Source organism: Brachionichthys hirsutus, chromosome 19 (genome assembly GCF_040956055.1).
Source record: "Brachionichthys hirsutus isolate HB-005 chromosome 19, CSIRO-AGI_Bhir_v1, whole genome shotgun sequence".
Taxonomy (NCBI): domain Eukaryota; kingdom Metazoa; phylum Chordata; class Actinopteri; order Lophiiformes; family Brachionichthyidae; genus Brachionichthys; species Brachionichthys hirsutus.
The window spans coordinates 1,857,540-1,869,402 of record NC_090915.1 but is presented as its reverse complement, the minus strand read 5'-3'; the positions used below and the strand labels follow the sequence as shown (position 1 = coordinate 1,869,402).

Sequence of the window (11,863 nt, the reverse complement as noted above, 5' to 3'; positions counted from 1 at the left end):
TACAAACAGATGAAACGTTCAGGCTTCAGCTGAAGCCACAGTAAAATAATGTGGATAGAAACCCGCTTTTAATGGTTGAATTCCGGCTCCAGAACCAACCTAAGGTCTGCAGCCTGATGACATCACACCTAACGCTCCCCGAAGACGCCGCCGGGCAGAGACGACCAATCAGCAGCCTCGGAATCAGCGCCAGGACGTGCAGGAATCACAGAGGCGAATAAAAACTTTTCACTCACTTCGTTTCCATAGCAACGGCTCTAACATCGTAAAGCCGCGGTCGTGTTTTAGTGACTTTTATGGCTTTATGACAGAGCGACTGAAGCGTTCACAATAAAGGAGACGCTCCTGAACACACCTTGTGCAGGTAGTGATGTCGTGACGGAGGGGTGTGGTTAGAACTACACAAACCATGGCGTCCAACCAGACGCGCTACACCTCGGGACAGACGGACACTTCCTGTTTGCTGCTTCCTGAACTCTGACCCGAGGCAGCGCCTCCTGAACGACTCCAGCGGAACGCTGCTGCTATTTAAATCTCTATCTACATGCAGCCCCGTCTGTAGATACACACAACATGCCCCTGAAGGCAGCGCTCAAACATCCCATAATATGCGTGCGTGTATTCCACCCCCATTAACTGACACGCGTCCCCCGTGGTTGGAACGCAGCTCAGTGCGTTTCGCTGGACGCCGTGAGGCTGGTTCTCGTCTCGCTGCGAGCGAGGCCCGGCGCTCCGAGACGAGAACCAGTCCAAGTTCTGTGTGTGTCAACAAGGTGAGCTCATGGGAAGTCCCTGATTCTCCCGTGTCAGACAAACAGAGAAACACATTTTCCCCGGCTCTGGCAGCCTTTTCTTTTAAGAGGCTTCTAATTCTGGTGGGTCCGTGGTCTGACGTCACGGGGCCCTCCCCTCCTCCCCCCCCCCCCTCCCCCGGCCCGCGGCCCGGGACCCGTCTCTGCTCTGGCCCCTCTGGCTGCTGAGTATGTGATTAAATGTGACTCTGAGGGGGTTAAACTTTGGAGGAAGGCGGCGCTGAGCCGAGATGTTGGCCGGAGCGGGAATGAGGCAGCCGTCCAAGCCGCCTCTCCTCCCTTTAATTCGCTCTGCCCCACTTCCCCTCTTGTCTGTCACGTATTTGGCCGCCTGAGCTGCATCATGTGACCAGGAAGTGTGGCTCCCCTCCATTTCCCCTCCTGCCAGAGAGGAAATATTGTAAGAGAGGGGGCCGGCGCTGGGCGCTGTTACGTCACCGGTTAAAAATAACTGCCATATTTAAGGCTGTGGAGGAATCCCAGGGCAGGCAGAGGCTGGACGGCCCGCCGCCCGACCGGAGCGCGCTCCTGCCTCTCAGGATCTTCCTCGCTGACGCCCCCCCCCCCCCCCCCTCTGCAACAGAACCCTGACCACCTACACCACATTTTCCTACCCCTGTGCGGGCCCACCGCTAAATTACACCGTGTGAAGGAATCCCAGGGCTGGTGAGGATCATCCCGTCCCGTCCTGGCCCGGGACTGTCCAAACAAACAGCTCCCACTGTCCCGGTCCATAAGCAGAGCATCCCCCAGCGGGACGTCCCGGCCGCCTCGCCGAGAAGAAGGAAAAGACAGCAAAAACCTAACCGGAACCGTTTCCTGTGACGTGTCACTTCCTGTATGTCTGGGCTTCCGTCTGTGACAGGTGTGGTGAAACGCCGGTGGGCCGAACACAAAGCCCTGGATCCACCAGGTGATTTTAGGGGACAGATCAGCTCCGATCAAAGAGGAGAATGACAAATCTATCTTGAGTAGCTGCAAAACATGATCAGTGTCAAACAAACAAACAAACAAAGAATGACGGAGGTGCCGCTCCACCTGTCACCGACTCCATCATCATCCGGCCCGAGCCGAGTCACGCCTTCACGAAGTCTGCGTGTCGCGTTAACGTAATCCTCACATCCTGGTGTGAGTTTCTCTTCTCCTCTTTCACCCATTCCACCTTTCCTCTCTTACTATGCGGCGTGCGACACCTCTGCTGTCAGGAGTGGAGCTTTGTCCTCAGGATCACTTTCAGAGCTATTATCTCCCGCCATAAAGAGCCGAGCTCTGCTGAATAGAGCTCTCATTGTGCCTTCACGGATAAAGGATGTGCTCCCGAACGCTGCCGCGCTAAAGCCGGCGTTTCTTCGAGCGCCGGTTTGAAATGTAAGTTGAAGACAATGCAAATATCAGCGGAATAAACGTCCCACTGTTAATACATCAAACAATAAATCATAGGTCACCCAACAGGATGCGAGAACCTATTGACAGAGTTCTCAGGTCATTTTCCCACCAGGCTTTGTTTGCCAACCAAAGCGGCGTGCATTCATGCAAACGAAAAGTTGCACGAAGACGCAGCGAGCACGTCCTGGTGAAGCGGCGGCGCGTTTGTTGACATGCCTAACGGACAAGATCCTGATGCAGCAGGATCACCTGCCAGCGCCGTGTTTGCTCTCGCTGAGCTCCAGAGCGAAGCCGTCGAACTGCGTCGGACAGAGACGGGTTTGTGTTCGCGTCCCGGCTCCCAGCAAACAGGGCCCGGCTGAACGGAACAGCGTCGGGCGCTTCGTAAAGACGGGCTGATCACTACGTTTGTGCTTATGTGACGTACAGGATGTTTACAGTACACCTGGAATGTCAGAATAAAAGCGCCGACATTCAGCTGACCGGAAAAGTGAACTTTTAGTTAAATGATGAGGTAATAATAGTTTGTCTCTGGCTAGGAAGGCCCATTTACCCACAATGCTTTGCAAAAGGCACCAGTGAGATACCAGATATAGTTTAATGTGACTGTATATTAATATTTAACATTCACACCACTAACATGTATTTATCCTACAGGTAACGGTTTAGTGTTTCTGCGTTATTGTTAATATTTACATCACCACCTGGGGGGAGGGGGGGGGGGCGTGACGTCCTCACCTGTCCCCTGACAGAACAACCCTGTTATGACGTCAGAGCTGTGTAGCAGTTTAAAGTCCTCGGGTTTATTATCATCTCCATTTTACTGCCGCACTTTGTCTGACGGGACTTTTATTCTCCGAATCATTTCACCTGTTGTTTTGTTCCGGATTGTTTGTCGCGTTGGTATAAATAAAGTTTTTGTTGTTTTGCCTCCACATGTCACAGTCACGCAGCTAATGAAGCTAATGTAGCTAGCCCGTCCAGGTCCAGGTGACCCCCCCCCCCCCCGCCCCCGCGCCCCACCCGGCGTGGGAGCTGCTGCTTGGCTCGCAGGTCGCGGCAGCGGGAACGGAGCTTCGGTTGCTATGAACACAAACAAACTCGCGCTGCTCGCCGCGCGCTGTTTTCAGCGCTTGTTGCCGGGGCAACGGGGGCGTGTCCTGCTCCAGTGATTTAAGGATACCTCTCACGCACTTCCCTCACTTCAGCCCGCACGTCGAGGGAATCCCCGCGTGTCGCCGCTGCGTCTGCCCGCTGAGAGCCGCTCCAGCGTCGGATCGCCCGCCCGGTCCGGTCCGGTCCGGTCCGGTTCGGCTTCTCCCCTTCAGCCGCAGCGCGAACCGGAATACCGGAAAATGAGCCGAGAGGAGCACGAACTTTAAACCGGCGGAGATTTGAACCGAGCCGCTCCGGGTTCATCGATGAGCTGCGGACCCAGAAAGTTCTGTTGACGCGGCGCAGCTGATCCGCCTGGCTGTTCCAGGACCCCCCCCCCGGATTTAGGGCATTTTCTCTTTATGACGTCGGGATGGCTTTAGGTGGGACTCTACTTCCGTCTATCTCCACGTTCACCAGCGGCCCCGCCGTGAAGAGTAAACCCATCGGGAGTGTCAACCTGGTAAGTGTGGACTCGGTTCTTACTGCCGCGCGCGGGTCGGTACCGGCCGTGCACCGGCCGTGCTGCGCGGGTCGGTACCGGGCGAGATGCGTGGGTCGGTACCGGGTGAGCTGCGTGGGTCGGTACCGGGTGAGCTGCGCGGGTCGGGGTCGGTCCCGGCCGTGCTGCGCGGGTCGGTCCCGGCCGTGCTGCGTGGGTCGGTACCGGCCGTGGGGCAGCTGCTCCGGTTGGACCGGGACTTCAGGGTTCGGCTTGAAGACGTTCCTGCTGCAGGCGATGAGATTCGAGCTCTGCAGGTTCCTGAGTAGAGTCTGAGTGAAGGACTCTGCCGGTTTGTTTCTGTAGTAGCGCCCCCCCCCCCCTGCAGGGGGTAATAATCATGTAATAACAGCGAGAGGACTCGCCGTGTCCTCACTAACGTGTCTGTCTTTCCTCCAGAGATGGAAGGAGGAGCTTCCCCTTCTTAAGAGACCCGGTTTACCGACCAACAGCTTCTGCACCAACCCCGCCCGCCCCCCCGCCGCCAGCACGGCATCCCCCAGCATGTCCAAAAAGCACCCGGAGCCCGACCTGGACCTGGACTACGACTTCATCCTGTCCAACTCCCTGCTCCTGCAGCAGCAGCAGCAGCAGCAGCAGCAGCAGGAGGAGGAGGAGGAGGAGGAGGAGGAGGAGGCCGCCATGGCGTGCAGCTCGACCCAGACCCTGTCTCCGTCCCCGGGCTCGTTCTCCTCGTCCTACGCTCTCCCGTCCCCTCAGGGCGCCGCCGCCGAGCTGCTCTACACCATCCCAGACATCAGCGACGTCTCGCCCTCCGGCGGCTTCGTGGCGGAGCTCATGAGGCCCGAGTTGGACCCGGCGTATCTCCACGGCAAGTTCGTGGTGAAGACGATGGACATGGGGGAGTACAGCGCCGGCGTGAGCGTCGCCAAGGCGATGGACATGGGGGAGTACAGCGCCGGCGTGAGCGTGGGCAAGGCCTGTGTCGACGCTGCGTCAGAGCCGACGCCGTCCCGCGTCTCGCCGTCCTTCACGTGTCCCAGGATAAAGCAGGAGAACCCCAGTAACTGCACCGTCTCAGACCTTCAGCTGGCTGGGGCCAACGCCCGGGGCCGCGGGGGCCACGGGGGCCACCAGCAGTGCCACGGGGGCCACCTGGAGCCACACGGCTTCCCCGGCGGGGGGCGAGCCGTCTCAAGCGGCCGGTTATCGTCCTCGTCCTCCCTGTCCCCGGACCATCCTCTGGGACGGGAGCACCAGGTCCTGGGGCACCCCCACGCTCAGATCACGCTACCTCCCCAGGGATACCACCAGGGCTACACCTCGTACCCCCAGACTTCCTCCCTGCAGTACCAAGGTGGGGGGGGGGGCGAAAAGCATTAACCCAAATAAATTAGCTTTATATAAAATGTAAAACGAGACTTGAGGACATGAAAGGGAAGGATGGGTGTGACCCGCTGTGACCTCTTGACCCCCCACAGAGCCCCTCATGATCCCCAGCGGGGAGGAGCCAAAGCCCAAGCGTGGCCGGCGCTCCTGGCCGAGGAAGAGGGTGGCGACGCACACGTGCGACTACGTCGGCTGCGGGAAGACGTACACGAAGAGCTCCCACCTGAAGGCGCATCACCGCACACACACAGGTAGGTAACGGCTGGGGGGGGGGCAGGGGGGCGGGGTCGAGGCGGCGCTAACCGCTCCGTGCGTCCTTCAAAGGGGAGAAGCCGTACCACTGCGACTGGGAAGGATGCGGCTGGAAGTTCGCCCGTTCGGACGAACTCACTCGCCACTACAGGAAGCACACGGGCCACCGGCCGTTCCAGTGCCAGAAGTGCGACCGGGCCTTCTCCAGGTCGGACCACCTGGCGCTCCACATGAAGAGACATCTATGAGGCCGGGCGGCGCAGCGGAGGCCTCGCATCGAGAACATGAACAAACTTGTGGTCTGTAATTTCTGAAACCGTAATTTGCCTTCAGGCCCGAGCAACGAGACAAGCTGTGACGTTCACGGCAGCAAGAGCGCCACGACTCCGTCGGGAACCTCCGGGGGGCGCCGCCCCGCCCCGGCCCGGCCCGACCGGGTCGTAAACTTCGATGGAAAGGGACCAAACTGGAATTTGTCTTATTTAACCGACAACGCCTGGAGGAGCAGGTGCCATCAGCCTTTAACTGGAAATGTATTTGTTTGTCAGGGAACCCAGCGGAGAGCGTCTCCGACCTTCCACACGACCTTCCACCCGACCTTCCACCAGCAACGCGACACTGTCCAAATACTGGAGCGCCAAACTCGAACCTGCCATTCCATTAAGTTCAGGTGCAGCCAGCTAAAGGGAACAAGGTGCTCAGTGACCCCGAAAAGGTACCAAAGATGAAGGGAAGTCGAGAAATGGGTGAAACCATTAAAAAAAACAAGGTGCCGTCAGGTGTGTTTCCCCGAACCCCCCCCCCAGTCTCATGAGAATCAGGTGGACGCCGCCGCCGCCGGCGAGCTTCAGCACTGCGGCTGCAAAGTGCAATAATTTATGAGACGTTCATATTTTTGTAATGAGTGAGTGAACTCTGAACAAACATTTTGTTTATAGCCAAAAAAATATGTAATATAATCTTGAATTTTGTAAATTTGTGAATAAAAATGTCTTTGCTATCGTTTTGTATTTTACAGTATAATAAAAAATGTATTTGAAATACGACACGGGAAGCAGATTCTCACTGTGAGGGGCACGCTGTGGTCCACACCGCCCCCTACAGGCAGGCGGACGCAGCGCCCCACCGGTCATTCCACGCTGCACTGTTTTGTGACTCATTGAAACTAAACCTGCATGTATGTAGAAGGTCAAAAGTGGGCGTGTCCTGACATGCGCTTCCAGGTCGGACTGCTGTCGCCTCCCACGCAGGTTCCTGCAGAACCACGAGGCACTGGTTCCGCAGGAACCTCTGGCTCCACCAGGATCCAAACGGGTCGGACTTATTGATGGTGAGAAAATAAAGGCAGCCGCACACGGGACAGCTCTGATGCAACATGGTTGAACTTTAATTTTTCCTCCATTCCAATGCGATCGAGAACAAAAAGCCGTCGTACACCCGGTGATGATCCGCCGCCGCTCAGAAAGGTGAGCGGGGATTATTAAATAGTGTTTTATTGGAACTGTAAAAGCCTCGTTTTACACATATATTCAATATTAACAATCAAAACGCAGAGGAAGAAATGAGTGAACATGAGGGCGGGGCTTAGTCGTCGTCGAAGGTCTGCTGTAAAAGGAAGTTGGCAGCCAAGTTCTCGTTCTTCTCACAAGCGAAGTAGGCCTGAATAACGAGTCCCTCGGGGAACCCCAGGGCCTTTAGCTGCAGGGGGGGGGCGACAAGTTTCAGATTAGCTAACGAACATCCGTGTGATGAAGCTAAAGCTAAAGCTAAAGCGTGGAAGGGTAGCCAAGCTCCTCCTCCTCACCCTCTCAATCGCTTCTTTCTCCTGCGGCGTGATCTGGATGTAACTCTCAGCAGGCGTGCTCCCCGCCAAGCCTCTGACCCCTCCTGTTCCCGTTCCTCCACCTCCTGCTCCTCCTCCTCCTCCCCCTCCTCCTCCTCCTCCTCCTCCTCCTCCTCCTCCTGCGGGGGCAGCCTCTGGAGTTGGCTCATTTAGCATTTGGATGAACTGCTGTTGGTTGTTGCTAATCTCCTGCGGCGGCGAGACAAACATGGAGCTCAGCGTTTCACGTGGGAAACAAACGACCCCCCCCACCCCCCCGGGCTCCACCTGCAGCAGCTCCGGGTTCTCCCGGCCGATCTCCTGCAGCAGCGCAGGAAGCAGGGAGGCGTTCTGCCGGATCAGCTGCTGCATCACCTGGAACTGGGGCTGGTTCGCCAGGAAACTCAAGGGGTTGACTGAAAGAGCCAATCAGAGGGGTCACAGGAGGAAGACGGGACCGAAGCTGCTGGGGGGGGGGGCAGGTCACTCACCTCCCCCAGCACCGGAAGAGCTGGTGCTGGTGGGGACGCTAACGGCGCCTGCAGCTGGAGCAGGAGCGACGCTCACCGGAGGCGTCACGGCTTCAGATGCGGCCGCGCTGCCCTGACCTCTGCCTGGAATACCCTGGGGGGATAAAAGACCAGGCGGGGGCGGGATCAGCAGCCCCCGGGGGCGGTCGGGATCGTTTGGCGTTAGCGTAGTCGCAGCCCAGCGGCCCCCCCCTACCGTCAGCAGGTATTCCACGGCCCGGTCCGGGTTGTTGAAGCTCGCCCTCAGGGCCGACACCACCTGCTCCCGCTCGTAGCCCATGAGCATCATCTCGTTCACCATGGCGTCGTAGGAGGGGCCTGTGACTGAAGGAGGCGGGACCATCATCAGTCCGGCAGCGAAGCGCTTCACAGGGGTCAGACAGGATAACCGCGTGTGTGCGTTACAGACAAGTAACGTCCGTTAGCACGGAGACGCTAACGGGACGCTAACGGGGGGGGCGTTACCCAGAGCTGAAACGGCCTCATCGATCAGGTTCAGCGGCGCCTCAGACCGTCTGCAGACGAGGGAGACAGAGGGTGAGGCTCGGCCGCCGCGCCGGGCGCCAAAGCAGCACAAACACGGACCGAGCCCTACCTGTCAGGGGCGGGGTCAGGGGCGGGCTCAAGGGCGGGGTCAAGGGCGGGCTCCGCAACAGCAGACGACGCCGACGACGACGCCTGTCCCTCCTCTGGTTGGTTGTCTGTGGGGGCGGGCTCTGTGGGGTTCTCGGAGCTGGACGATGAGGCAGGAGGAGGTGCTGGGGGTGCAGCAGGAGGCGCTGCAGGAGGCGCAGCGCCGGGGGCTGCGGTGGCCGGTGAAGGCTGTGGCGCCGCCGGGGCTACTTTAGGCTGAGACAAAAGAGAACACGCGTGTGATGAGTAACACCAGCTGGGGGGGGGGGGGGGTCTGTGCTCAAACCTTTGTCAGCATGACGACCACGAAGTTCTTCTCATTGATCTGGTATTCTCTGAGGGGCGTGTCATCGCTGAGGATTTTCCCTGGAAGAAGCAGGAGAAGGTCGTTTACACAACGGCTGCATCAGGTAAGGGTGGGGGGGGGAGGGGGGGGGGGGTGCCTCGTGACTGACGTCATATCCTGTTTATTAAACGCTTTCCTTCACAATAAAAGCCTGATTTCTCTTTACCGTCCTGCTACCCTGACATCTCAAATTGAAGCGTTTCAGGTTTCTGACCCGAGGTGCGCCTCTTCATGGAGCCCCCCCCGGGGGGGGGGGGGGGCTCCCCTCAGAGAATACCATCTGCATGGGAACCCGCAGCTCACCCACCAGCATAGATCAGCTTCTGGCAGGACACGGAGAAGTTGTCCTTTCCTTTCTCCTCCTCGATCCTCTCCTTTAACGTCCTCACCTGTGGGACAGACAGGACAAGAGGTTAGAGCTCTTTATACAAAGCTAACAGCTAGCTTCGGCACAGAACCGCCTCTCAAAGCATGAATGGATCGATCAGAATGAATAGGTTTAGAACCTTTCACCGCTAAATGTTGGGTTTTAGGCTGATTGTCAGGTTAGAAATAGACGAGCGGCTTTAGCAGCTAGCTAAACGCAAAAGTGAATGAGGTGGGCTCCGTCTAAATACTGGCACTGAAACTATCTTCGCTTTCTGACCGATATTTCACGATTCATTTTTCTGACGTCACAAATCAATCACAAACTACAGTATTGAACGCTAAATAATCGTCTCCAGCGTTTGGAGGACCGGTCTTTAGCCGGGTTAGCTGCAGGTGGTCAGACAGTAAGCTAACGCAGGGACTCGGTCCAGGACGTAGCGCTGCCCACTCCGCTCCACCCTCCTTCCTCCACGAGCCGCGGCTTCTCGCTCACCGTCTCTTCTTCGTCGATTTCGATTTTGAACGTCTGCTGTTGCAGCGTTTTTAAAGTTATCTGCATTTCGATACGCTTTTCGGCCCCTCTTTCCGGTGAATCGCTGCAAGCCCAACTTGACAGAATCCTCGCTGAATTTGCTGGCTCATTACAAACTGTCAGCCGCCATAGCTTTCTTCTTCTTCTGCTGCTGCTGACAGCGTTCACGCAGCGGCGCCCTCTAGCGGCAGCCCGGTGAAAGACACCGAGGCGGCTGACAATAACACGGAAATGACCTCAATAATCAGCTTATTTTCGCGCGTTTTTACAGTTTTAAATTGCGCTTTGAGCCAATGGCGTTAATGCACAGTGTTGTCTTTAAGATGCAGATTATTACCATTTACTAAATCATTTACTGGCATCAGGAATCACAGGTTGTTCAGTTTGGGGGACGCTGCCTCTAGATGAAAGACTCTAAAGGCAGGTGTGGCGTCTCCACGAGAATGGCGGGCGGTCTCTGGGTCATTGAGGCGTGGAGTATTGTTGAAACCCGCCTCAGTATTCTGAGGCTTCTTGCCGCTGCTCTCTTTCATCTCACGCCGTGCGGCTGACATTGAGCGGTAGAGATAATACGTCGCGTCGCTCCCGGCCCACCATCACGCTCATTCTCTTTAAAGGAGCTTCTTTATCTGGTTCTCCCCTCGACCTTCTCCTCCGTCCTCCTGCCACTCCGTCTCCTTCCATCCTTCCTTCTCTCCATCTCTCATTATGACAGCAGCGGTGCCCTTCCTTCGCTTTGGCCCGACCTCGCTCTGATCAAGCATTCCTTCTGCTGCTCCTCCTGAGCTGTCCTCCTTTCTCCTCTCCAGACTGTGGCTACGCCTCCTGCTCCGGTCTCCAGGGGTCGTCAGTCTGCTGTTGCCCCCCTCCCTCTGAAGTGGGGGGGGGGGGGGCATCAGAGATTACATCCTGATCCTCGGTGACTTGGAGATATTTTTAAGAGATGATGTCAGACGTGTGAAATAAAGACGCTTTAAAATAGGCTGGAGAGGAGAGAGCTAAGATTCCACACGCCGTCCCTCAGACACGGTGGGCTTGGATCCGATGATCTCCATGTCTTGTGCAGAACCTCATTCTGGATCAGAACCAGAAGGCAGGTTTCACGATGGTTCATATCGGACCCCTTTAGGACTGGGAAATGGGAAAATCCAGATTGTTTTTGTATCCTGATCCGGATCGCTCTCAGAATTTAATGTCTAAGTTAGACCAGATTTTCTTTTGGGGATCCATCCAGCAGTTTTTCCGTAATCCTGCTAACAAACGGCGTCCGAAACAGAAGCTCCGGGAAGGACGTCTTTGATCCATCTCGTCCCCTGAAGGTTGAGATTATTCTAGTCAGGATTCACCCTCTGGGGAGCCTGAATGTCTGGGGAGCCTTTCACCTTCAAGCTGCAGTTCGATTAGTATTATTGATACTCGAGTATCTGTGCTGGTCTCTGTAAATGACTTATTTAGAGGGGGGTGAGGAAGTGACGTCATGCGTGATGTAACGTGCACGGAGTCTGAGTCACCACGTCTGTTATCTGGTAACTTTATTATCAAGTTAAAAAAAGACAATGAATTACAATATTTACAGAATATCCAGAGAGAAACGGAATAAAGTTGTAAACAATCATTCTAGGCAACATCACAACCCACCATCAGGTAATCAGGTTTACATGGGGGGGGGGGGCTCAAACTACGAGACGCCAGTCTGAGCAGCTGAACGTATGTACAGGGATCCAGTGTGTCGTGGGCAGGGGTGGCGCTCCGGCCAACCGGGGCGGGGGCTGCACCCGGTCAGGGAGTCTCCCCGGCCTTCTGCTCCCGCTCGGCGCTAAGCTCTGCAACGAGCTGCCTTATCTCGTTCTAACAACAGCCGGGCCTTTGGAGCAGAACCAGGGCCGTAAACCCAGCGCCGACCCAAACAGGCGTCTGACGGGGGGGGGGGGGGCTGCTACATTCCTACCCACTGAAGGGTAGACGGTCACCGGACAGTCACAAGAGTGTCAGACGTCTAACTGGACAGCAGGAAGATCTCAGAGGCCAATCCCAGAAGAGGACTGTTACGTTGCCATGTTAGGCTCCTTCACAATAAAAGCATCATTTGTGTCAGAGTAAAACATCTGCTTATTCCCAGGCCGGAACAAAAAGGAGATTGTTTTTTTTTACTGCAACCAGACATTGTACGACAG

The 11,863-nt window shown here is 56.4% G+C and overlaps 2 protein-coding genes across 2 annotated transcripts; one reads left to right on the top strand and one right to left on the bottom strand.

Moving 5' to 3' along the window:
* Positions 1 to 3,723: 3,723 nt before the first annotated feature.
* On the top strand, positions 3,724 to 6,468 carry klf4 (Kruppel like factor 4). The gene is made up of 4 exons (XM_068753065.1): positions 3,724 to 3,816; positions 4,255 to 5,173; positions 5,298 to 5,456; positions 5,530 to 6,468. Exons 1-4 carry the CDS (start codon positions 3,727 to 3,729, stop codon positions 5,703 to 5,705), a joined length of 1,344 nt encoding a protein of 447 aa, XP_068609166.1. The 5' UTR covers positions 3,724 to 3,726; the 3' UTR covers positions 5,706 to 6,468.
* Positions 6,469 to 6,821: 353 nt separating this feature from the next.
* Positions 6,822 to 9,838, bottom strand: rad23b (RAD23 homolog B, nucleotide excision repair protein). The gene is made up of 10 exons (XM_068752675.1): positions 9,651 to 9,838; positions 9,096 to 9,177; positions 8,729 to 8,808; positions 8,405 to 8,658; positions 8,275 to 8,324; positions 8,006 to 8,133; positions 7,771 to 7,903; positions 7,568 to 7,695; positions 7,262 to 7,489; positions 6,822 to 7,155 (listed from the first exon to the last, which is right to left on the bottom strand). Exons 1-10 carry the CDS (start codon positions 9,714 to 9,716, stop codon positions 7,042 to 7,044), a joined length of 1,263 nt encoding a protein of 420 aa, XP_068608776.1. The 5' UTR covers positions 9,717 to 9,838; the 3' UTR covers positions 6,822 to 7,041.
* Between the last annotated feature and the right edge of the window lie 2,025 nt (positions 9,839 to 11,863).